This window comes from Drechmeria coniospora, chromosome 02 (assembly GCF_001625195.1).
Source record: "Drechmeria coniospora strain ARSEF 6962 chromosome 02, whole genome shotgun sequence".
Classification (NCBI taxonomy): Eukaryota; Fungi; Ascomycota; class Sordariomycetes; order Hypocreales; family Ophiocordycipitaceae; genus Drechmeria; species Drechmeria coniospora.
Genome location: NC_054390.1, coordinates 7,062,710 through 7,087,468, shown reverse-complemented (window position 1 = coordinate 7,087,468; position 24,759 = coordinate 7,062,710). Strand labels below are relative to the sequence as shown.

The window sequence follows — 24,759 nt, the reverse complement described above, 5'->3', positions numbered from 1 at the left end:
ACGCGTCCACCCTGCGTCGCCCCTGTCGTCGGTCCTGCATCCTTGCTCGTCTCTGCTGACCTTGGCGAGAAATCGATCGCATCGGCGATCCCGTTCTTCGGAACCAGTCACCAACTGCTCACAGAACCCCTCGTCCTCGTACCTCTTGCACCGCCACTCTCAGACAATACCATATACCCGCCAGTTCGCAAATGAGCATGCCGCTACAATCAACTGAACTGTAACCGAACGCTGCGTCTCCTTCCCCAGGTGGAGCCTCAGCCATCTAGCTGGTACTCACCCGAGGACTGAAGCAATATCAGCCGAATCGAGAGTACAACCATTAAATGCTATTCGGCAAGGCAGCGAGGGGATCCAGGCTCGAAAACCACGGCGTGGGGCTTGTGAGACCCAACTGAGCCGCTGTTTTTTGCATCTTCGTATCATATCATCCGTTACCATGTCCGCCGTCCGGGGACCTCAGCTACAAACGCCCTCCACGTCAGCCAACGACAACATGCATTCCGAAACGAACTACGAGGAGCCTCCCAAGCCATCCCAAGACTTTATCGTTCTGCGGGAGAAGGTGTCTCAACCAGTCATAGCGGCCTTTTGCGCTGGTGGCGTTGCCGGCGCCGTCTCCCGCACCGTCGTTTCCCCCTTGGAGCGGTTAAAGATTCTGATGCAGATCCAAAGCGTCGGTCGAGATGCCTACAAGCTGTCCGTCGGCCAAGCACTGGGCAAGATGTGGAGAGAGGAGGGTTGGAGAGGATTTATGCGCGGCAACGGCACAAACTGCATTCGCATCGTGCCCTACTCCGCTGTCCAGTTCAGCAGCTATAACTTTTACAAACGAGTATGGCTCCCGGTTATACCCAAAAGAGATGTTTTCGTCTTCACTTTTTTTCTCTCATGCTGACTCTCTTCCTCTCTTCCTCGCAAGAACATTTTTGAGCCGTTCCCGGGCGCCGATCTGGCACCCCTCACTCGCCTAGTTTGCGGCGGTGTTGCCGGCATCACCTCGGTCTTCCTCACATACCCACTTGACATCGTCCGCACCCGACTCTCCATCCAGACTGCCAGCTTTGCTGAGTTGGGAGACAAACCAAAGAAGCTGCCAGGCATGTGGCAAACTATGAGCCACATGATGAAGACCGAGGGCGGCGTCTCGGCAATATACAGAGGCATTATTCCGACAGTGGCGGGCGTGGCCCCCTACGTACGTGGTGTCCGTGAACGGTCAGGTGCTTGGTTATTATGCTAATCTTGACACAGGTTGGCCTCAACTTTATGGTCTACGAGTCTGTACGGAAATACCTGACCCCCGAAGGCGACAGACACCCGAGCGCTGCACGAAGGCTCCTCGCCGGTGCAATATCAGGCGCGGTTGCGCAAACCTGCACCTATCCCTTGTGCGTTTCTCACCCTCCTCTCGCCGTCGACATCCCCGCTGATGGATCTACAGTGACGTGCTCCGTCGCCGATTCCAGATCAACACCATGTCTGGCATGGGATACCAGTACAAGTCCATCACGGACGCCATCCGAATGATCGTCAGACACGAAGGCATACGAGGCCTTTACAAGGGAATCGTGCCGAATCTCCTGAAAGTTGCGCCCAGCATGGCGTCAAGTTGGCTGAGCTTTGAAATGACTCGCGACTTCCTCGTCAGCCTCAAGCCGGAGTCGGAACCCGAGTTCCTGTAGCATACGAACCAGACTGTTGACCAGACCGGTCGGTAGCTTTTGTGTTTTGCGGTCGGCCGCCATCGGAGACCACCTCTCGCCCACACTGTCACATGTTCCTTGTTGCCTTCCCCGTCGTGTCAGTTGGCATTGGATGGTGGTCGGCTGGTTGCCGCCAGAGCGAGAAGAATTGTAGCCGGGGGAGAGGCAGACTATACACGTGTTTTAGACCTTGGGCGCATCAAGGGGCGTTCGCCCTCGAAAACATATAGCAGAAAGCACCAGCGGTGGATAGCATGGATAGGATAGTAGTCATGTTGCTAGATCATAGATGCGAGAGAGGCAGCTCAAACACCTGAGATGGATGGGCGTCGCAAGCGAAAGGACGACGCAATTTCTGTAAACAGCGAGGATTGAGAATATACAACTTTGCGTGCCTCACTCGTTAGTTCCGACATGTGGCATGAAAATCACCAGTGCCGGTGCCTCTGCCTAGATGCAGGAGACCACACACATACTGCGGTCACGTTGAGGTGAGGCCTCTGAACTTGTTCCACAGCCATGACCAGCAGGCAGGTACATGCCCGTCACCATCAGGCGGTTTCAGATCCGTTCGTACTTGCATGTACGGAGTACTTACATACACCTGCTTGGACTTGCATGTATTTACCTACCTAGTAGCCAGGAAGACTCCATTCATACAAGTAAGCGTAGTTGTATGCTCCATTATACAGTAATAATACGGTTGGTCTGGTTGTACTCCGTACTCTACGGAGCAGTACGCTGGAACAAATGTTAGTACAATCATCTGTGCTCATCAACTCCGTACAACTACAGTATGTAATAGATTAAGGACGGCGAAATAAATCAGCAGCTACGAAAGCAGTTACCGTAAGTGCTTACTGTAAGTAAGTATTCCTACTTGTAGGAAAGTACTCCGTACTCTTTGTAATCACTTATTACTGTAGTTACATGTACGGAGTACTCCGCACAGTACAGTACTGTAATACTCCGTGCTCGTACCCCACAGCGTAGCACGGTGTTTTAGCAATAATACTTACTTATACAGAATACTCCGGATTAAGTAATAAGTGGTTGTACTTATTAATTGTACGGAGTAATACTCCGTACTCATGACTTAAGTAATCCTGTCAACTCACGTGCTCCACATCCAACTTCTACCAACTGTGCCCTAACTGCCGTGTTCGACCGCCTTTGTGTGGGGATCCTCAGCCAATCAGCACCGCCCCTCCCGCAAGCCCTGAATTTTCCCTCAGTGCCTTTGGGCTTCGCAGCACCATTCGAACCTGAGGAGAAGATCGCATCGCCAACTGCTTCGTCGACAACACCGCCGCCATGGGTACGTGAACACCATCCGGATCAGCCAGCGTGTGCGAGTGAGGAAGCGGGAGTTGGTCCTTCTCATTGACTTGAGACCGGGCCTCTCCCCGCCTTCCTTGCGTCCATTCGGCGCCGTCTTGCTTCGGCATGACTGAGCAGCCGAATTTTGAGCATACCGGAATCAAATGGCTGACGATGGCTATTCTCTCCAGGTATCGATCTCGACCGCCACCACGTCAAGGGCACGCACCGCAAGGCCCCCAAGAGCGACAATGTCTACTTGAAGCTCCTGGTGAAGCTCTACCGCTTCTTGGCCCGTACGTCCAATCCCCATGCCCAGAGTTGCAGGCAGATGTGATTCAAGAGGCAGCACAAACGAGAAGTTATGGCAGCTAACGAATTCTGTACAATTAGGCCGTACCGATGCTTCCTTCAACAAGGTCGTCCTCCGTCGGCTGTTTATGTCCAAGATCAACCGCCCCCCGGTCTCCCTGTCGCGCATCACGAAGAATGTCAAGAAGGAGGGCGAGAAGCGCACCGTCGTCGTCGTCGGCACCGTCACGGATGACAACCGCCTGATGGCCGTGCCCAAGGTCACTGTCGCTGCTCTGCGATTCACCGCCACCGCCCGCGCTCGCATCGTGGCCGCCGGCGGTGAGACCATCACGCTGGACCAGCTTGCCCTCCGTGCCCCTACCGGCAGCAACACCCTGATCCTGCGTGGTCCCAAGAATGCCCGTGAGGCCGTCAAGCACTTCGGCATGGGCCCCCACAAGCACAAGGTAATTTCCCTACATGAACGGCGGTCGATTTACATGCAGCCAGGCGGCGGCTAACATCTGCCTCTTAGAAACCCTACATCGAGTCCAAGGGACGCAAGTTCGAGAAGGCCCGTGGCCGCAGACGCTCTCGCGGCTTCAAGGTTTAAGGTGGTTGCGTTCAAAAGGGGTGCGGGGTGGCCAGGGTCGGATTCTGTCACGACAGCGGCCGGACGAGTGGTTGATACTTGTGTTGTGCTTAACATCTGGGTCTTGCATGGGACAGGCGTGGCTCGGTATCTCACTACATCAACATCGATGCAAATTCTTGGCATTGATTACATACGCCATGTGCAGTTCCAACATGTAAGAGCACGTACTACGTACCTATCCGGCATGCAACCCTGCATGGACTGGCCATGTTGATGCTGGTGCAACAGTTTAATCAACTTGGAAAGACTACTTGGATGGACTCTCTAGCTGCCTCGTCTCATTCCATCCGCAAAATGGAGAGTAATGCGGCTTTCCCGATGCGCACCCCTGCTGTCTAAGGATCGATCGCTAAGCTCGCCATGATGAAACTCGCATCTTCAGCTCCCCCTTCGTCCTAAACGGCTTGTGGAGTGGACGGTAAGCACCTGCTGATCGCCATGTATGACTGAGCGGGAAGGGACGGAAGGAGATCGGTAGCTTGTTCATTGTTCACTACACCTCGCCATGGCGAAAGCCGACATGGTCATCTAGAAAGTCCTTCGCACCATCCAACATTCCATCATCTAGGCACCACCATACACCACCTCAGGAACCCAACAAGAAAATAGCTGCTCGCAAGAGGGAACGGCAGAGGATGCTATCCCGGTCTCTTTTTCCACTAGTCTTGCTGCCGTAGTGAGGTCGTTGCGATGAACCATTGCCAGTCTGCGCGGAATCGAAGTCCGGCTACGATGTCCCGGGGAGACAAGGTGCTTTGATTGGTCATGGCGTTGACATATTCATTGCTTGCGGGCTAAATGCGAGGAGTGGCCAGTGGGAGACGTGTTTCCTCACTGTTAACGGTACCACAAGTTCATCCACCACCAGATAGACGATGACGTGACTGAAATACTCGCAGGATGTGTGTTCCAGAATCCGAATGGCATGTCGAGGTATGGCTCCGTAGTGCCCTGCAAGATTCTGAGAGAGCGGCAAATGGAGAAAAGTCTCTAACTGGTCGGTTATTTGTTTCTTTCATTGAACTTCGAGTCGCGTGCCGTACACGAGATGTCTTCGGAGTTCAGGACACGACGCTGCACCAGGAATAATAGCACTTCCCCTGGCTAGGTCTCCTTATCGGTTGACTTATTAGGTTCGAATCAATGCTGCATAAGCCATGCGCTGGTGACCGCTTCGCCTTGCAGTCTTGATCTATCGACGCCGTGCGTTCGTGCCCGCATCCTGGGCCGTGGCCGTAGTTTCAGACTCAGCCCGCTGCCGAGAGGTCGATCAGTCCTTTCTACGATCGGCCGAACGCTTATGGCCTGGCGGAATTCAACGTATACTTGCACGTGTACAGGTATATATGTCGTATGTTGGCTTGCTTAGCCATCCGTCAAACACCAAACTTGGCATCATGGCCGTGGCGAGAAGTCGCGTCGACGCCCCCCATGATGACGGAAGAAATTCTCGCCAAGGAGACAATAGTTATGAGCAGGGGTAGGAGAGTGACAAGGACGACAAGACCTGGAACCGTGGTCATGTTGTGAGCTTGCATCGTGCTTTGCTTTTTCTTGGCCCAGCGAACACGGCGAATTCAACCAAAAAATGAAGATATTTGACGAAGGGGTGAGCGAACAGCGTGCAGTGAGATGTTCTTTATATTCTCTGCCAATGAGTTTGATGACTGCGGAAAGTCCGGAAAGGGGTTGCTGAAATGAATTAGCCCCCCGTAGGCTACAAGGAATGAGACGCTGACTGACGCAAGACGCTACGGATGCAGGAACCGAGGCTTGTACAGTACATGGCCCTTGGGACTAGCGGGAAACGCCAGCGGACTAGGAGATGGTGGGGTCCTACAGAGTACTGCACACTGAACTCCGTTCCTGGTTTGGTGCGAACACGGAGTACGGAGTACGGTATGTACAGACCGCATGTACTGTACAGTAAGTACAGTACTTACGTATACCTACTTACAACTAACTACAGTAAGTACATGAATAGGTAAGTACAGTACGCATGAGCATGGGTATTCTTCCATTATACGGGGTACATCGTATACGGTATTGAACTGTGATTATTCGTATAGGTGCGACGAAACAAGAACCACTGATGGACAATAACAATCACGTCCGTACTCTATACATTTTGGCGCCTTACTGCACGATATACGTATGTAATTGTGGTGCGTGGAATACAGGTCCCTGCAAATGTACAGTACAAGCACTTATGCACGTACAGTAGGTGTAAATCTTAGTAGCATCCATCGTACACCTACTGTACCTACTACCTATTACTGTACTTCGTACCTGGCTACTATTAAGTAGGTACCTACAAGCATTATGGAGTATACTTACTGTGGATGTACTTGCTTGCATGTAATACTCCGTACAGGTACTCCGTACGGAGTATTACAAGGACGGATATACTTACATCTACGGAGTACACCGAAGTGAGTAATTACTTAGGTGCGTACTTGGAAAGCCCCACAAGCGCTGGGGGATTGTAAGTACGTACGTCGAAGTTGCTCCGTACCTGGTAATTAATATTATTACTTAACCTCCATTGTGAAGTTTACAAGGGTCACGTACGACTACATACATACTTACGTTCAACCTGCAGCAACAATTCGATCAGCCGCAGCGCAGCATTAACAAGCGCACCTCGGGGCTCGCCCCGGCCTGGTCGTCATCAGAACCATGCCTCTCCTCATTCTCCCCTATCGACCGTCGTCATGCTCCTCCCGTCTTGCCTCCTTATGTCGTCAGCAGCCAGCATGTCTGAACCGCGCATCCTCTTCCGCGTCATCACGGTGGAAGCAGCGTCAGGGTCGAGACATGTACGCCCGTGATGCCAAAGTCCACGGCCTCAAGAGCCGGGCGGCGTTCAAACTGCTCGAGGTAGCCAACTTTACCCTTCTCAGCATCGCATCGTTCAACATGATCACGTCGATGCGAAAGAGCCTGACGGAAGTTGTAGATGGATGCCAAGTATAGATTCTTCAAATCAAGACAGATCGTCGTCGATCTAGTGAGTCCTCCACGGCTCTATCCATATGGGTTGCTGCCATGATTGCACGACTTTCGTCTGACCTTAGCACAGGGCTACGCACCAGGCAGCTGGTCGCAGGTAGTCTTACCCCACGCCGATGGTGCCACTTGATGATCGGCCATTATCCGTACGACTTCAATGAATCTCACCTCGGGCTAGGTCGCAATGGAACGCACCCGTCCTCACGGCCGCGTCATCGGTATCGATCTCATCCCCGCGCAGCCCCCCCACGGCGTCGCCACATTTCAGGGCGACTTCCTCTCGCCCATGGTGCAGACGCTCGTCAAGGACTTCATCCGCCGCACCCACAGCGCCCCGCCTGCTCAACTCCCGCCAGATACCGAGACCAAACCTGCCACTGGTGACGGACAAGAGGAGGAGGGCCTTCCGGCGACGGCCATCGACCAGCCGAGTTACATCGATCAAGAGCGGCACATGGTCGATGCGCCAGTCGAGGCTCCCGGTGCAAAATCAGGGGAGAGCATGGGTCTTGTCGATGTGGGAGACACCATAAGGCCCCTCACCAATCAGTCCATCACCACGCGCTGACCTGACCGATGATTTCAGGTTGTTCTAAGTGATATGTCAGCACCCTGGCACCAAACCACCGGCTACGGCACGAACACGCTGAGTAATCCCTATCACAGGCTCATGAACACGAGCGGCAACGTCTTCCGCGACCACGCTGGCAGCATGGTGTGACCTCCTCCTCCACCCCAGTCTCTCCATGTATCCTCACCAGCCGCTTACTGGTTGTGTCGGACTACCAGGACTTGTGCGCCGCCGCGCTGCGGTTCGCCAGTGACACCCTCCGCCCCGGCGGTCACTTCGTCTGCAAGTTTTACCAAGGCGCCGAGGACAAGAAGCTGGAGCGGCAGCTCAAAGTCTTGTTTTCAAAGGTGCATAGAGAGAAGCCAGAGTCGTCGAGGAGCGTGGGTCCATCTCGTTGCTGTCCCTCCCTCCAGGCTCATGCTGACCCTACCCTGCGACAGGAAAGCAAGGAAGCATACTTTGTTGCTCTGCGGAGAAAACGCGGCGTCACCTTAGATCCGGAAGCATGATACCCGTCGTTCAGTAGACGTACTTGAACGTATCCGAACAGACTGCACCAACATCAGGGGCGCAACAGTGGCCGTCCGTAACGGAGACGAAATGTAATCAATGCGTACTCTTTACACAACATACGACACCGTGTCGTTAGGTTTACTTCAGTTCGGTTATTCCCAATTACGCCCGCCAATCCCATGCCAGGACACCGCCCAGTGCCCACAAATGCAAAACGCCGTTGAAAATCGAGCATGCCGACAGGCTGATTCGTATCCCGTTCGTTGCCGCTGTCGGCTAAGCCAGGAAGCTGGCGTTGACACCACGCCTGTCTCGCTTCAGGGGCGAAAACGACGCGCCCGCAAACGCGTTCCTCACACCACCAAGCTGCGTTCTGGCCCGTTTGGATGGCATGGTGGTTGGTTTGGCCGGTTTCGCCGTCGCCTCGCAGTCTTCGTCATCGCCATCGAGCAGCGTCGAGTTGACGGCGCCCAGAAGCTTTCGTCTCTTTTTCTTAACATCACCCTCCGGTACCTTGGGCAGGAGGGCGGGCGCATTTCGGAATGTTTTAGCGGTGACATTCTCCTGGTCCACCATGACCGACACCTCGGCGACTTTGTCCTTCTTTAAACAGCTTCCTGGCTTCAAGACCGCTGTATCGCTGACTGCCTTGACCGGGACTTTGTTTGCCTGAACAGAGGTTGCCTCGGTGAGGCCCTTAGTCCTTGGCCTACCGCGGGGCTTGGAAACCTTTGGCTGGGCCTTGGACTTCAAGACTGGTTCATCTTCCAGAAGCCCAGGTGCCAGTTCCGAAAGCGCATCTTCGACGAGCGGCTCTGCCATCGCCTCCGTCTGTCCAGTGTTGTTTCCCTTGTCCACAAAGGTCGAATCCGGCCCGGCGACGTCCGATTCATCGTCCGCTGACGCCTCCAGAGTCTCATCGGAGAGGCTTTTGGTCTTTTTCAAGAACGGCGTGATTGAGAAGGTAGACTTCGCACCCAGTGCTGTCTTCTCGCCACGCTTCCTAGCTGCCGGTCGTTTGTCAGGTTTCTCGACGTTTCCGGGCGTCTGAATGACAATGTCTTCAAAGCTCATCTCCTGCGCGGGACGCTTGCGGCTGCGGCCCGACTCCGCTATCGTCGTCTTCTTCGTGCCATCCTTCGATCGTGAGTCCGTCCTCTTGAAATTTTGGAGCTCGTCCTGGCACATCTGTAGCTGTGTCCGCGTCTCCTTCAGCTCGCCATGAACACTCTTGTACTTAGCCTTGAGAGACTCGATCCTGTCTTCCAGTCTCTCGTTTTTTGATTGAGCCTCGGCCAGATCCCTCTCGTGCTGCTTTCTCGCCTTTTCTCGCTCCTTCTTGTCGGCCAAAAGCTTTTGCTCTGCTTTGTCCAACTTTGTCTTGAGCTCTGCGATGGCAGAATCGTCTTCCTTTGGCTGAGCCCTCTGCCGCGACCGCTTTTCGTTGTCGAGCTCCACCTCTAACGAGTCTACTTGGCGTCGAAGGTCGTTCCTTTCCCCCACCATGGCCTGGTAGCTGGCTAGTTGCAATTGCAAATTTTCTAATTCGGGCTTGATGCGATTCAATTCGCGCGTGAGAGAAAGCTTTTCTTGAAGGGCCTTGCCAGCGTCCTGCTTCGAGCCGCTGAGCGAGTTCAACTCCGCCTAATGATGTCAGCCGTTGATTTGGTCCTGATCCATGCCACGGGCGCGCGTACCTTGACTTTGGCGAGTTGAAGATCTTGCTTCTTAATCCAGGCCTCCTGCGCACGTGCAGCCTCCATGCATTGGGCCAACTCGACGCGAAATTTGTCGCTCTGCTTTGTTTCAGCGGCGATCTTGGCGTTCTTCAGGGCGATGTCGTCCTTCAGTGCAACAATTTCGTCTCGAGAAATCAGAAACCGGACCTTGAGCAGGCGGGCTTCTTCGTCACGCTTGATGCTGTCGGTCTTGTGCATGTTGTCGCGGTGCTTCAACTCGAGCTTGTGTATGCGCGTCATGCGCTGTATACATGTCAGATGCGGGTACAAACAAACACGTCGAGGGAACGATGCTTACCTCGCCAGTTTCGGCACCCATAACGGCTGTTATCCTTGCAAATGGTGAAGAAGCGTGATGGCTTCGCAGCGGAGTGCAGACGCGACTGAATAATGCTGTACTGCACTCGCTGCAATAGTGAGCGAGATGCTGACAGAGCAGCTCGTCGTGCAAGGTGATTGAGATGAGACGACCTATGCTGACTGGACTCACAATGACACGACGGAATGAATGCTGGGTTGATTTATATGGCTCAACTTTGAGGATTAGGGATAGTTGGAAGTGCAGGCACGAAAGGACAAACGAAATACATGTTGGCAACCAAGAACTGTTCCCCGCCCATTTGCGTAGTAAACATGATGCTGAATGCGGCTTAGCGCAATCAATGGCTGACCTCTTCAACTTGAGGGACTTCAGGGCGCGCTCTCAGCACGTGACATCCCTGCAGATTTGCGCGGCAGGCGGTGAGTTGGCGCCCTGCAGAAGTTTGGCAGCCAAGGCTGGCTCAGGCACCCGGACAGTACCGCAGCTGTACTTGTAAGGCCACCTCAGCCTCTAATACCTCGCATTGTTAGGAGCAGAGAGAGCACCGAGGGCGCGGGGAGCTCCACCACAAAACAACCACGACCAACAAGCCAACGACGAAGCTTCACCTTCACCTGCACTAGCACAGCAGCCAGCATCCATCACAGCTTTAACCATCGCCAATTGCGGCCTCTGCACGCACCCCGATTGGGAAGCATTCACACGATGCGTTTCCTTCACACTCTCGCATCCGCGTGCACCATCGTCGCCGGCTTCGTCGCTTCTGCCTCGGCCGCCAAGTCGAGCGAGCAACGATACGACGAATTCCGCCGATTATCGAAGATCTCTTCGACCATCTCTCTGAACGAAGAATCGTACAAGGAGCTGACCAAGAGGCCCCGCGATTACACTGTTGCCGTTCTTCTCACCGCCCTTGAGTCGCGTCTTGCCTGTCAAGTCTGCCGCGAATTTCAGCCGGAATGGGACCTCATCGGACGCAACTGGGTCAATGGGGACAGTAAGGATGAGGCACGCACGTTATTTGCTACTCTCGACTTTGCTGAGGGCCGTAACGTCTTTATCGATGTGAGTTGAATACCTTTCCCGACCCAGGCTGTCACCCCCAAAGTCCTCGCTTTCCTCACTCATCGTCACATTCTTACATCCAACTGGGTACTGATCATTTCATCTTCATTCTTAGCACGGTCTCCAAACCGCTCCCGTCTTGTTCCTCTACCCGCCTACCGTCGGTCCCCATGCCGCTGCCTCCGCCGACCCACTTCGCTACGACTTCGTCAGCGGGTTAGTTACCGGAAGGCTCAAGAACTTGATGAGCAACATACTAACTGACGCACGCATTAGTCCCCCGACCGCTGAGGATGTGAATGACTGGATTATCAAGAATCTGCCTGGTCGTCGCCACGTGCTTATCCGTCGTCCCATTAACTACGCTCGCTGGGCGTCGGGCGTGACGCTCGTCGTCGGTGTCTGTACCCTGGCCGCCACTCTTGGTCCCTATGTTCTGCCTATCGTCCAGAACCGCAATGTCTGGGCGGCTGGTACTATGGTTGCCATTTTGCTCTTTATCAGCGGCCACATGTTCAACCACATTCGCAAGGTGCCATACGTGAGCGGCAACGGCCAAGGTGGTGTCACATATATTGTTAACAACTTCTCAAATCAACTGGGGCTGGAGACGCAAATTGTGGCTGCGATTTGTAAGCGTTTGCCTCCTCCGTCATATTCGTCCTCCCCTTTCCGGCTTGTTCGAAGCTAACTTGGTGACACAGACGGCATTCTGGCATTCACCACCATTGCCCTCGTGTTTCGCGTCCCCCGCATGACGGAGCCGCGCAGCCAGCTTATTGCCGCTCTTCTCTGGGTCGGCGTCATGTTCATCTTCAACAGCTTCTTGATGAGCGTCTTCCGCATGAAGTACAGCGGGTACCCCTTCTCGCTGCCCCCGTTTATGTGAGGGGCCCGTGGATCGGCTTACCTGCAAAGGCCGCTGGCCGCGAGGATTTGCACAGCCTGGGGAGATGAGGGAGGGCTTGTTGGGAGTGAGTTTGTGGGGGGTTGGGGAAGCATCACACAGTCCGCAGGATTCGCTGGACATCGAGCGAGGTTCTGGGTTCAAGTATAGACATGCGCAACAAAAGGGTCCACTGTACATTACGGCGTTCGAAAAGCTGCCGTGCGTCATGAGCGGCGCGGTTAGAGAAAGCAGGCAGACTTTATGCCAACGATTTCATCCATCGTTTTGCTTCTCCGTCCCCATGTGCTTCACCTGCACGCTCGAGAGTGCTACGGGAGGAAAGACGGCTGGTGGGGCAACGGTCACGAGGCAGTCACTACGGTTCGGTCACTCCCCTCGAGCCAGCGGTCAGAGGGCAGTCCATTCAGTTAAAAAGTCGGTTCTTTATTGCAAGAACAAAGCATGATGGCCAAATTTTGCCTCATGCCTCGTCAGATGTTTTGTTTCCCCCGCGTCCTTCGAATCAATAAAGACCAAAAGAGGAAGCCAGCCATATGACGCCCCACCATGATCTACCGTCTTCGATCCCCATCGACTCCCCTCTCCCTTGGAGCCGCTCCCCCGGTTGCACTCTCCGATTACGTTACACCGCTGCATCGCGTGCGGGGAAGGACCGTTTATGCCCTCGACATGACGCCCCAGGCGCGGATGACATTGTCGGTGTAGCCAGCAAACAGGGTCTGGCCGTCAGCGGACCAGGCCAGGCTGATGCACTCGGGCTCCCGGCTCTTCTTGCCAACCGAGGTGAACTCGGGCTTAAGCTCGTCGACCTTGCTCTTCTTCTCGAGGTCGAAGATAATGATGCTGCTGGCGGTGGCAGCGCAGAGCCAGTATCGGTTGGGGGAGAAGACGAGGGCATGGATCTCGTCATTGGCATTCAGGGAGTACAGGTGCTTGGACTCGTTAAGATCCCACAGCATGGTCGTGCCGTCCTTGCCACCGGAGGCGCACAGGGAGCCATCGGGGGAGATGGTGACGGTGTTGATGTAGCCGGTGTGGCCGATGTGGTCGGTCTGCAGCTTGCAGGTGGAGAGCTCCCAAACCTGTACTTGTCAGCGATGGCTGCCATTTCGTGCGAATGCCATGCCGGCAGCGCCCATGCCCGCCGCGCGTCTGCTTTTTGTGTAGAAATCAGGGCAATGGTGAAATAGATTGTCTCATGGCCCGGAGGCTCTGAAGTAGCAAATACTTGAATTGTTGCAAAACATCATGTGAAGGACGAGAGGCGAGGCGAGGCAAGTGGGCGCCGGCATGGCAGGGGAATTCCTTGATAGATTTCTTCGCGAACGTACCTTGACGAGCTTGTCCCAGCCCGAGGAGACGATGACAGGGTTTTGGGGGTTGGGGCTGAAGCGGACGCAGGACGCCCACTCGGTGTGGCCCTTCTCGGTGATGGTGTACTTGCAGTCGCCGAGTGTGTTCCACAGCTTGATGGATCGGTCGCGCGAGCCGGAGACGATCTGGCGGTTGTCGGCGGAGAAGGAGACGGAGAGGACGTCGTTGGTGTGGCCGACGAATCGTCGGGTGGTGTTGCCGGTGGCGAGCTCCCAGAGGCGGAGGGTCTTGTCCCAAGAGGCGGACAGGGCGTAGGCGCCGTCAGAGGAGATGACCTATTTCCATCACCTGTCAGCCTAGTTCTCGTCGTTCTCGGGAATGATCGAGCAGCGAGGCGAGGCGAGGCGATAATGACGTACGCAGTCCGAGACGATGTGGGAGTGGCCCTTGAGCGATCGCTTGGGGTAGCCGTATTGGGATTCGTCGCGAGTGAGGTTCCAGATGATCAGGGTCTTGTCTCGGCTAGCAGACAGGAGCATGTTGGGGCTGTGGTGTTGAGAGGCTCCATGTTAGCATCTCTCGATGGGACGTTCTGGCGCTGTCGTCAGAGCGCTCGCGGGTTGACATACTTCTCCATGGAGGTAGCCAGGCTGGTAACCCAACCATTCTGCATTCAAGTCAGCACTTCCGGCTATGTACACGATCGCGTTTTCATCTCTCCAGAAGCCGACGAGGAGGCCAGGAGAGGAGCAACATGAAGTCAGGAGAGGGGGTAGTCAGAACGTACGTGGCCCTCGAGAGTGCCCTTGAGGATCAATTGTTCAGCCATGGCGACGGTTGACGAGGCGATGCAGCAGGTTGTCGAACGGTGCAGTGCGGAGGGGAGGGGAAGGAAGTTCAAAAGGTTCGACTCGACTGCAAAACCTTGGGGGGCACACACTGGGGCAGACTTCTGGGCTCAAGGCGTCCTTCAACAGAAATTGGGATATTTTTTGTGTGGGTGGAAAATTAGGGCCGCCCGCGTTAGGCTGTTCTGAGGTACCTGGGTCCAAGTACCTTGGACTACTCCCCCCTTGTACACTCAAGTATTACTTAAGGAGTGATACTAGTTCCATCCTTTAGTACTCCATACGTACTCGTACGGAGTATTACTGACTTGTATTACTGCCACAATGCTACGGAGTACAGTAAGTAGTTGTGCCTCCGTACTCCGTACAGTAGCACCCATCTACGATCGTGGTGGGTCGTGAGCCATAACCCAGGCAAGCTGAGTGCTGACCTACCCGGGAGAACCGGGAAGTCGCACGAAGGGCAGAAGTACTGTAGGCACGGTGTACTTCGTATAAACAACGATGTGAAGATATTCCCCTTTGAGATGGTCAACTCTGAATATGCAGTGACGGCTTTTTCACTGTAGCCATGATAGAGTGGTGTCTGAATCTTTGAGCCTGGCATGGACTCGACAGTATCCCACAAACAAACGTCCGGAAATGCGAAGCTCACAACATGCATTGTATCAAGTTCACGGTTATTATCATGGTGAACCAGTTTCCTCCATTTCTCGCCACCAGCAGTCGAAATATTCTTGGAAATACCTCCTGTTTGTATGGAAAGGTTGATAAGGTCCGCCCATGCGCATCGTGATCACGGGTGCACGAGTCCTATTCATCATGACAGATTAGTCGAGATGGTATTTTTGCCAACGGTCATTCACTTCAATTTCAGGGTATCATGATTACAAATGCGGCTGTAGCTAGCTCATACATCGCCCGCATACATGAGGCATGCGCTTGGGGCTGGCGGCTACAGCGTCGAGAATGCCTCTCGTCCTCGTGGTCGTCCAGCGGGTGCCACGTGCCGCGAACGGCCCCTTGAAATACCTATTTCCCGGTCACGGACAGGCCGGCCGACCGCTTCCCTTGCCTCGAGACTTCCCTGCGGGCGAAGACGGCATCCCCGTTCACGATCATGCTGTGCTGGGAGATGTCGACCTGGTCGGCGTTCTCGGCGCGTGCTTCTGCGCCCATGAAGCGCTTCATTGTTGACTCCCACAGGCGGAAGCGCTCCTTGCCCTCGGGATCCCTCTCGACGAGCGATTTGACCTCTTTTTGTTTCCGCATCTTGGAAGCGCGGACCAAGCGTCGTAGTGCGTCCTCGCCTTGCTGTGCGGTGCGGGCGGCCTCCTCGCGGATCTTCTTGGAGTCGCGGACGACCGTGTCCTCCCGCGGGGTGAAGCGATAGGTATGCTGGCTTGGGAAATCGGGGAACGAGGGGGGTATGTAGCTCATCGCCTCCTTATCTGCCTGGCCGCTGAGCTCGGGGCCGAGCAGCGGGAGAGTGGTGAGGGCGTCGGAGTCGGCGCATACGACATCCGCGAAGGTAGGGGCCCGCTGCTCCTTTGGCACGGGGTTCTTCAGATGCGACATGAGCGAGGCGATGGGCAGGTTGTGGTGCCGGAGCATGAGGGCAAAGTCGACTGGGGTGGGACGTTCTCGCCTTGCAGCGATGGCGAACCGCTTGATTTCCTCGACCATGGACTCCATGTCTGGCAAGCGGGGGTCAGCGACGGATGGGGTTCACGCGAGGAGGATACAGCCGACAAGATGTTGGTGAGGGGGGTGAAGGAGATGGATATGGGAGAGGAGGAGGGGGAGGAGGAGGAGGAGGAGGAGGGAGGGGTGAGACTGACATGATTCGACCAAGGCCGTGAAGCTTTCCATGGCCTCGGGTGTGGCGGAGTCGAAGCCGTCATGACGGAGGACGACGGCTATCGACCGCTGAAGGCCGCAACGGGCGTGAAAGTGGTGCGTGGGGCCCAGCGACTGGATCGCCGTCTCGCCGTCATCGCCGTCCCTCCCAGCCGTCGGCTCGAGGGCGAGGAGGCTGTCCGGGGCCGCAGGGGACTCAGCACGGGGTGCGTCCACCCTGGTGCGCTTCGGCTCCGATCCGGACTCGCTGGCATCGTGGGGGGAGAGGCTCCGCTTGGACATGGCCGACTCAGCTGGCCCTGGTTGCCAGGAGACGGTGGGGGAGCGAGGAAGTTTGGATGGTGCCAAGGACGGTGGTTTCGTCGCCGATGACAACAAGGCTCTATTAAGCATATCATGGACTAAGGCTGGCCATTTCGTCGGGAGGGTGCGAATCGATTCATCCGAAGGAGGACTGCGATCTATCGTATGAGAAGGGCTGAGACGAGCGGAAAAGAGCTTTGGGTCAAGCTGGCGTTGGCGTCACCGTACTAGCGTCAAGTGAGGCGACCGGTTAAAGGCCGGTTCATCCAATGGCACACTCCTTCTGGGAAGTTCCAACAATATATTACTGTACTGTACTCCGTACTCCGTAAGTACTTACTTAATGGTCACATCCTATAATAATCAAGCACACGTACAAGTAATTACTGCACTGCACAGCCCTGTAGATACTGTACAGTAGACAACTACAAGTAATACAATGTTAGTACTGTACATGTACGTATGACTACAAGTACGGACTATTGTTGGATACCTAGTAGCATGTTGGTGTCATTTCTCGAGCACAATACGACCATCTACAGGTCACCAGCACATTCATTCGCCTCGAAGCTCGCCGCCCACTTGATAATGACAAGAAATGCATTCCTCCTCGATGCTCAATTTTTCATGCGTGTGCGTGGTAGATATGACCTACGGAAAATTCTTGCCACCAGTCGTACTTGACTACCTTCATTGTATGAATCCAGGTACCTGGTGCTGTGAGTCTTGGAATGGCATTGTTGCATGCTCGGCCGAGTGGATGGAAGCGTTCGGTCACGAAGCGAACGGGGCCCGCTGGCAGGAGTGCGACTCGGTCACTGGCTGGTTGTTCGGTGCAAGCCTCCATCATTGTGCTGCACTGCTCACTCACCGGACTACTTGCCTGCAACTCGTACGACGATTGAACGACAACACACCCAAGTCTCATCCGAATCACGAAGTCGGCGGCATCGACATCGACATTCGCAGGTGCTGACGCGTAGCATGGTCGGTGCTCGTACTGTTGTGGCATCCACAAGCACGCACACACCCGTGATTCACGCACTTAAAGACCGATCACCGTCGGACCAGTGTCGTCGCTCGACGGCACGTGGCGGGTTCGCCCTGGTCTGTCTATGGCCCAATGAGAGGCTCATATGTGCCTGTAATACCAAGGACTCGAAACTCATATAACAATCCAGAATACAGTCGGACCCAGCCAACGAACCTGCCGTTCACCAACAGCGGGAATGCAAAGCCAGCCCTCGGCCGCTTCGCTTCGCCACAGCCGGCGATCCACATCAGCCAGCCATGACCATGTGCTAGCACGAAGGAATACTATACAGCAGGCACTAATTACCAAGTATTAGGCAGTATTATTTGTACTACTGTACAGCTACTGTACTTACAAATACTCTGTACATATAGTACTGTTCTCCGTACTACGTATTTCTCCGTACTACGTACTGTACTTACGTATTAGTCAAGTGTGAGTGTGAGTACGACAATGCCAGAGAGTGTTAGTACATAGGTACTAAGTAGGTACCTATGTACTTGTGCGGCAATATGATGATACTGTGATAAACAACGTGCAGCACACGTAGGTACTTACCTAGTACATAGGCGCACCCCGTACTGTAAGCGGTACCTGCTGAGCACTAGGTACGAAATTTTGCATTTCAGGACCTACTTACATTACTGTACTCAGTACATGCAGGTGTAGAAGTATATACTACCTAAGTTAGTAGGTAGTAGGTAGGTAGGCGTGTGTGCATGCAAGTACATAATATTGTCCAGCTACTCCGTATCTAGTGAACTGGATTACTTAAGTACCTACTTAGGCGAATAGGTACAGTAAATACAGGTACGGCGTTCCTACCCTACCTTTGTACAGTACTTAGGCACTCAAAGTACTGTACTAATACTCGACAAGTACTTTCGTTAGGTACCTGAGTCAACTGCCATCCCCACCGTCATCGCCGCGATCCTCGGCCGTTCTAGAACAACAGGCTGGCAACAGGCTGGCAGGCGTGGAAGCGAGATTGGAGTGCCGGCGCCGCCGTGCTGCTGATGTTGAATTCCTGGCAATTGCTGCCATGCCTCAAAGTCACCCTCTGGAGGAGAGGAGAGTGTGCCGCAGAAGCGAGCTCGTCCTACTCTCCAAGTACGGTCTACACCTACATCCTCTCCCTCTCCGCAGTCGCAGCCGCAGCCAAACTTGTGTTCAGCTGAGCCATGCCTTGCCCCGAGCAAGAGCAGGACGATGACGAGTCTCGGTCAGTTATCACATTTCCCATGGATAGCTCCAGGCCTTGCGTGTTGCCCTCTGCTCGGCCGGCGGCCTCTCCCCTCCTTCAACACCCCTTGGCCCCCTGCAGGTACCCGGTTGCGAATTGAGAAGAAATAATACAAGTACCTACACGTCCGTACGTTGGTTGTCCGCCGGACTCCGAGCTCGACGCGGCAGGTAATCATTAAATACTGCGTGCGCGCTCATGCCCAGCACAAATTACGTGTCGGTTGAATCAGTGACTAGGCCACCAAGAAGTCAAGAGGCCACCCCCCCCCCCCCCCTTTCCTCCACTCCCTACACCAAAATCAAGGAGGAAAAAAAAGGAGGGAAAAAAAGGAGGAAAATCATGTTTCCGTTTGACACGGCGGCGCTGCCGCAGATAACGACGCGCAAGGCCCTGCTGGCCGTCGACCTGCAGACCGACTTCTTGGCCGCCGATGGCGCGTTGCCAGTGACGGCTCCGGACGGTTTTGCGGAGCGATCCGTGCTGCTCGCCAAAACGGTGCGCGCGGCAGGGGGTGACGTCGTGTGGGTGCAGTCACGATTTACGGACCGACGGCCGATCGACGAGGAGCCCATCGTCGTATCCGATGCCGTCGACGTGGAGCAGCCGACGTCGGGCCGCCAACAGAACCGGCCGCGAAACCGGGACCGGGGTTATCGGAGCACAACGAACATCGTTTCCGAACTCCCCATGGCGCCCGAGGCCGAGGCCGAGACGAGAGACACCAGCGCACAAGACGAGGACCCCGAAGCCTTCCTGAGCATCGCCGACGGGTTGTGCGTCCAGCACCCGTCCCCCGGAGCCGACCTGCATCCGACCGTGGCTGCTGCCGTTGCCGGGAGCGACTCGGTGTTGTGCAAGAGCAGCTACTCGGCCTTCCAGGGCACCTCCCTTCTACGCCGTCTGCGGTCACGCATGGTCATGCACGTCTTCCTCTGCGGCTCGCTCGCCAACGTCGGCGTCTACGCGACGGCTCTCGACGCCGCCGGCCACGGCATGGCCATCACAATCGTCGAGGACTGCTGCGGCTACCGCAGCGAGGCGCGCCGGGACCGGGCGATGCGGAACCTTCTGGAGCTGACGGGCTGCGCCGTTCTGAGCGGCGCCGACGTCGCCGAAGCCCTGGGGCTGCCGAGGACGTCGCCCGCGTCGTCGGAGTCGCCGTCACCCCCCAACGACAGCATCAGAGTCGGACTCGGAGTCGGCATCGGCATCGGCATCGGCGTTGACAAGGCCGTGTTGGAGCTGTCGAAGCTCACGCTAGCGTCCGTCGCTCGGGGGCCAGACAAGGCGGAAGCGGGTGGAAGCGGGGAGAAGGTGGTCGATGGACCTACCTCCTCCGGGTTGACCCAATCGACGCCACCAAAGGCTACGACCTCGACTTCGACACCACAGCTTCATGCGCCTGCATCACCTCCAGGTACCGCCGCAGCTACCGCTGCCATTGCAGCTACCGCTACAGCTACAACCACAGCTACAGCTACGACTGCTGCTACAGTTGCAGCCGCCGCCACGCCGATCATGACGGAGTTGCGCCCCGAACAAAGGCCGACGAGCGAGGCAGCGACGACAGAAGAAGACGACAAAGCACGACGCACGACCGCCGGTTCTGCTGCGGATTCGGATGCGGATTCGGGTCCGGCTACAGACACAGACACAGATACCCATGCCGCCCAGCGTCGCCTCGGCGAAGGTGACACCGACGTCATCGACAACCTCATCCCGCCCGCCGTGGAGGCCACCATCTTCGACAGCCTCCGAGACGAGGTGCAATGGCAGCGCATGTCCCACCAGGGGGGGGAGGTGCCACGCCTCGTCGCCGTGCAAGGCGCCGTCACCGTTGACGGTGATGTCCCTGTCTATCGCCACCCGTCCGACGAGGCGCCGCCGCTCCGTCCGTTCTCGCCCGCCGTCCTCGCCGTCAAGGATGCGGTCGAGAGACAGCTCGGCCACCCGGTGAACCACGTGCTCATCCAGCTGTACCGTGACGGTGCTGACTACATCAACGAGCATAGCGACAAGACGCTCGACATCGCTCCTCACTCCTACATCGCCAACGTGAGCCTCGGCGCCGAGAGGACCATGGTTCTGCGTACGAAGCGGCCGTCGAGGGTCGCCGAAGCTAAGGCGGGTGATGAGGGAGCTGGGGGAGCTGGGTGTGGTGGTGGTGACGGCCAAACAGGTGGTGAAGATGCAGGTCGTCGTGGTGGACAGGCCAAACCACCGGCACGAGCATCATCACCAACTTCGCTACGGAAAACGTCACCACCGACATCCCCACAGTCTCATCAGCGCACCGTCCTCCGCCTCCGCCTTCGTCACAACTCCCTCTGCCGCATGGGCCTTGCCACCAACGGCCGATGGCTGCATGCCATCCGTCCGGACCGACGCGCCGCTCGTGAGAAGACGGCGGCCGAGCTCGCCTTCGACGGCGTCCGCATCTCCCTTACCTTCCGTCGCATAGCCACCTTCCTCGCCGCCGACGAGACCCTCATCTGGGGTCAGGGCGCCACGGCAAAGTCCCGCTCCGACGCCCGTCCCGTTAGCAACGGTCAGACGGCTGACGCTGTCGCCATGCTCCGCGCTTTCGGTGCCGAGAATCGTGCTTCCCGATTTGACTGGCACGCTCACTACGGTGCCGGATTCGACGTCCTCCACATCACCCGCGCCCCGCGTTTCTTCACCGCTGCCGATCCCGTCATGAACATGCGCGTCGCCCTGATGCTCGCCGAGTACGATGTGAGCTACGCTCGTGGCAGCGTTGCCCCCGTTGCCGACAGTCCACTCGACGGCGTACCTGTCCGCTTCGTCGACAACGATTCTCAAGGGTCCACCGTGGAAGGCGACATCGCCGTCCTGCTGTACATCGACGCCGTCTACGGCCCGGGCAGCATCACCCACCGCCCTGGCTCCAGTCCGCATCACAGTCCGGCTCCCGAACCCGCCGAGCTCGCCGCCAGCCTCACCCTCTTCCAACGCGCCCTCGGCCTCCACGAAAAATTCCGCCTCCGTGCCGTGCCCGTCTCTGCCCCCACCCCATCTACTTGCTCGAAACCCGCCATTCCCAACTTCTTGATGCAGGCCATTGCCAGCTGGGAATCCGCTTGCTCGAATACCTTCCTGTTGGCTGGTCCCTCCCCTTCCCTGCCCGATTTTGCTCTCTGGCCTGCCCTTCATGCCATTGTCGAAGAGTACGGCGGGCCAGAGATCGCCTTCAACAAACTGCATCGTGTAAGGGCGTACTACGACCTGTTTCGCGCACGCGAGAGCGTCCGGAAAGTCCTCGGAAATTGATACTGGATGCCACACTGCGCGAGACTACGCCCCCTCCTTCTCTACTCCTCACTTCTCTCCAAGTATATTGGCACACCCTTCATTGTCTCCTTTGTAGAGCATGCAACCCCCTCACTAGCGGCGGCAGATATTCGTAGAGATTTGTCTCATAGATCACGCAAGCGGCGTACATATATCATGTCCAATATAGATGCAGCAGCTACCTGTCCTCGACCATTGTGCCCACCCCTGCTCTACCCCTTGATTATATTTTCACCTCTCCACCGGCAGAGGCCAGTGATTTCCTTGCGTCGAGGAGTTGATCCTCGTTTTCATGTGATTTCTCCCCAGGCCTGAGGTATGATAAATCCTGGACCCAACCTCCGCAATGGTACGACTCGTCATCCGCCTTCCTCGTGGCCGCCATCATCTACCGGCCCGCCTCCCACGGCAGCGGGTATGTGCCCACCCAGTCCTCCACCTCACTCCGCAGCTGCACAATCTCCGGCTCGTTCTCGCCGCTGCCAAGGTGCTCGAGGAACAGCTTGAGCTTTCCCGGGTTCTTCTCGCCCCTCTCCTTGGCCGCCGCACGCACGGCCTTGTCGACCCGAGCGGCGATGGTCACCGCCCGATCGACGACGTCGGCGACGCGGACGAAATCATTCTCGTTGAAGCCCCGCGTCGTCATGGCGGGCGTGCCCATCCGGAGGCCGCCGGGGACGAGCGCCGACCGGTCTCCGGGCACCGTGTTCTTGTTGGCGGCGACGCCGACCAGCTCCAGCACGCGCTCCACGCGGCCGCCGTCGACGCCGTGGGGCTTCAGGTCCGCCAGCACCAGGTGGTTGTCGGTCCCGCCCGAGACGATGCTGTATCCCAACCCACCCTTGCCCTTCTCTTCGCCCAGGCGCTTCGCAAAGGCCTTCGCGTTCGCCAGAACCTGCGACTGGTAGGCGCGGAAGTCGGGCGACTGAGCCTGCTTCAGCGCCACCGAAAGAGCCGTAATCGTGTGGTTGTGAGGGCCGCCCTGGTGGCCGGGGAAGACGGATGTGTTGATGGGCCCTTCGAGGTTGTACATCTCGTCTTCCTTCGTCTTCGCGTTCTGTCTCCGAACGCCCTTCCGGAAGAAGATGAGGGCGCCTCGAGGCCCGCGCAGGCTTTTGTGGCTCGTCGTCGTCACGATGTCGGCATAGGGGAAGGGGCCGGGAAGAACCTTGGCAGCGACCATGCCGGAGATGTGGGCCATGTCGGCCAGCAGGTAGGCGTTGACCTTGTCGCAAATTTCGCGCATGCGCTTATAGTCGATCAGCCGGCTGTATGCGCTGGCACCCGCGACGATGATCTTGGGTCGGTACAGCAGTGCGTTCTCCTCCAGCTTGTCGTAGTCGATGAGGCCCGTCGACTCGTCCAACCGGTACGGCAGCGTCTCGAAGTACTTGGAGACGAAGGAAATCTTCTTCGTGGGAGTCTGGTAACCGTGCGAAAGATGGCCGCCGTGAGGAAGATCGAGACCCATGAGTCGGTCGTGCGTGTCCATCAAGGCGGAATACACGTACAGGTTGGCGGGCGCACCGGAGAGAGCTGCGTGACATGATAAGCCAGTCGTCCACCCGAGCCGTCGGCAGAAAGCCGAACGTACCTTGCACGTTGACACCCCAGCTCGATGGGTCCAGCTCAAAAGCTTCAAGAGCACGCTGCTGGCACAGGCGCTCGGACTGGTCGATGAATTCGTTGCCGCCGTAGTAGCGCGCTCCGGGGTAGCCCTCGGAGTACTTGTCTATCCTCCGCGTCAGCAATCCTGCCCCTCGTTCGTTCATTGCCGTTCTGGAAAGGCTCGGGAAATCTGCTCACTCTGCATCACGCTACCGAGCGCATCCAAAACTGCCTGTGAGGTAAAGTTCTCGGACGGAATCAAGTTGACAAAGTGCTTCTGCCTTTTTTTCTCCTGCTCGCCGCCCGTTAGCAGCCGATCGGTGACCGCAGCGTCGGACGATACGCACGTTCTCGATGATGTCGAACACGGTTGGATCCGCCTGTTGGAGGTGGGCGGCGAGGAGCTGTCGAGGAAAAGGGTCAGCAACGCGGAGAACGGCAGGCAAACCTGGGTTAGGCCAACGGGGCGCGGCAAACCTGTTGCTGGCCGTCGAGGGCCATGGACGACTTGGTCCTCCTCGAAGCGCACAACAGCTTACCGGCGGGGGAAACCGCTGGTCTCGCAATGCCCCGGAAGGCACGCGAAGAGCCGCGCAGACCTGGCAGAGACATGCCGTCGTCGTCGGATCTTGGATGAAAGGAACGAGGGAAGCTAGCTGTGCAGGAACGGGTGCCGGGTGTCAATCGTTCAAAAGGGGCGACTTTGGAGGAGTCGCAGGATGGAGGGGGACGTGAAGAGTGAAGGAATTGCGAAGGAGGGCCGACGCCGTTGAAAATGTCTGACGGAGGTGACGACGATACCAGCAACCACTACAGTACATGTATGCTGCTGAGCACAGGGAGGGATATTCTTAGGTAGGCGCCCCGTGATAATCAGTGCCGCGAGATAATATGGAGGACCTTGCAACTAACATAGGAACCCCACAGGTAGGTACACCGCTATGTACCAAATACCCGTGCACACATGTCTGGCAGGGAGGTTCTAAGGTACTTCCTACCTCCACCTACAGCGGCTCTAGTGGGCTGCCGCTTGATTGTTTGTAGCAGTTCCTCCGATGCGCTCCGACCGCCGATACCCGCCAGCCAACCACCCCCGCACTCTGGTGTTCCGTGGTCAACAGTAAGTAA

The 24,759-nt window shown here is 56.4% G+C and overlaps 9 protein-coding genes across 9 annotated transcripts; 5 read left to right on the top strand and 4 right to left on the bottom strand.

Moving 5' to 3' along the window:
• Positions 1–439: 439 nt before the first annotated feature.
• On the top strand, positions 440–1,685 carry DCS_05063 (uncharacterized protein; the record flags this gene model as incomplete). Its single annotated transcript, XM_040802369.1, has 4 exons — positions 440–835; positions 923–1,198; positions 1,255–1,391; positions 1,445–1,685. 4 exons carry the CDS (start codon positions 440–442, stop codon positions 1,683–1,685), a joined length of 1,050 nt encoding a protein of 349 aa, XP_040657402.1.
• Positions 1,686–3,020: 1,335 nt separating this feature from the next.
• Positions 3,021–3,933, top strand: DCS_05062 (eukaryotic ribosomal protein L18; the record flags this gene model as incomplete). Its single annotated transcript, XM_040802368.1, has 4 exons — positions 3,021–3,024; positions 3,218–3,322; positions 3,420–3,787; positions 3,856–3,933. The coding sequence occupies 4 exons, from the start codon at positions 3,021–3,023 to the stop codon at positions 3,931–3,933; spliced, it is 555 nt and encodes a 184-aa protein (XP_040657401.1).
• A 3,238-nt stretch (positions 3,934–7,171) lies between these two features.
• Positions 7,172–8,067, top strand: DCS_05061 (uncharacterized protein; the record flags this gene model as incomplete). The annotated part of the gene is made up of 4 exons (XM_040802367.1): positions 7,172–7,504; positions 7,574–7,702; positions 7,777–7,938; positions 7,999–8,067. The coding sequence occupies 4 exons, from the start codon at positions 7,172–7,174 to the stop codon at positions 8,065–8,067; spliced, it is 693 nt and encodes a 230-aa protein (XP_040657400.1).
• A 280-nt stretch (positions 8,068–8,347) lies between these two features.
• Positions 8,348–10,129, bottom strand: DCS_05060 (Rossmann-fold NAD-binding protein; the record flags this gene model as incomplete). The annotated part of the gene is made up of 3 exons (XM_040802366.1): positions 8,348–9,715; positions 9,769–10,053; positions 10,109–10,129. The coding sequence occupies 3 exons, from the start codon at positions 10,127–10,129 to the stop codon at positions 8,348–8,350; spliced, it is 1,674 nt and encodes a 557-aa protein (XP_040657399.1).
• Positions 10,130–10,837: 708 nt separating this feature from the next.
• DCS_05059 (uncharacterized protein) lies at positions 10,838–12,086 on the top strand (the record flags this gene model as incomplete). The annotated part of the gene is made up of 4 exons (XM_040802365.1): positions 10,838–11,197; positions 11,313–11,413; positions 11,474–11,829; positions 11,902–12,086. The coding sequence occupies 4 exons, from the start codon at positions 10,838–10,840 to the stop codon at positions 12,084–12,086; spliced, it is 1,002 nt and encodes a 333-aa protein (XP_040657398.1).
• Positions 12,087–12,763: 677 nt separating this feature from the next.
• On the bottom strand, positions 12,764–14,250 carry DCS_05058 (g-protein beta subunit; the record flags this gene model as incomplete). Its single annotated transcript, XM_040802364.1, has 5 exons — positions 12,764–13,189; positions 13,439–13,756; positions 13,841–13,967; positions 14,051–14,088; positions 14,209–14,250. 5 exons carry the CDS (start codon positions 14,248–14,250, stop codon positions 12,764–12,766), a joined length of 951 nt encoding a protein of 316 aa, XP_040657397.1.
• Positions 14,251–15,301: 1,051 nt separating this feature from the next.
• Positions 15,302–16,411, bottom strand: DCS_05057 (bromodomain associated protein; the record flags this gene model as incomplete). Its single annotated transcript, XM_040802363.1, has 2 exons — positions 15,302–15,966; positions 16,111–16,411. The coding sequence occupies 2 exons, from the start codon at positions 16,409–16,411 to the stop codon at positions 15,302–15,304; spliced, it is 966 nt and encodes a 321-aa protein (XP_040657396.1).
• A 2,639-nt stretch (positions 16,412–19,050) lies between these two features.
• On the top strand, positions 19,051–22,002 carry DCS_05056 (uncharacterized protein; the record flags this gene model as incomplete). The annotated part of the gene is made up of 1 exon (XM_040802362.1): positions 19,051–22,002. The coding sequence occupies one exon, from the start codon at positions 19,051–19,053 to the stop codon at positions 22,000–22,002; it is 2,952 nt and encodes a 983-aa protein (XP_040657395.1).
• A 409-nt stretch (positions 22,003–22,411) lies between these two features.
• Positions 22,412–24,243, bottom strand: DCS_05055 (serine hydroxymethyltransferase; the record flags this gene model as incomplete). The annotated part of the gene is made up of 5 exons (XM_040802361.1): positions 22,412–23,559; positions 23,618–23,755; positions 23,830–23,923; positions 23,979–24,035; positions 24,109–24,243. The coding sequence occupies 5 exons, from the start codon at positions 24,241–24,243 to the stop codon at positions 22,412–22,414; spliced, it is 1,572 nt and encodes a 523-aa protein (XP_040657394.1).
• Positions 24,244–24,759: the final 516 nt, after the last annotated feature.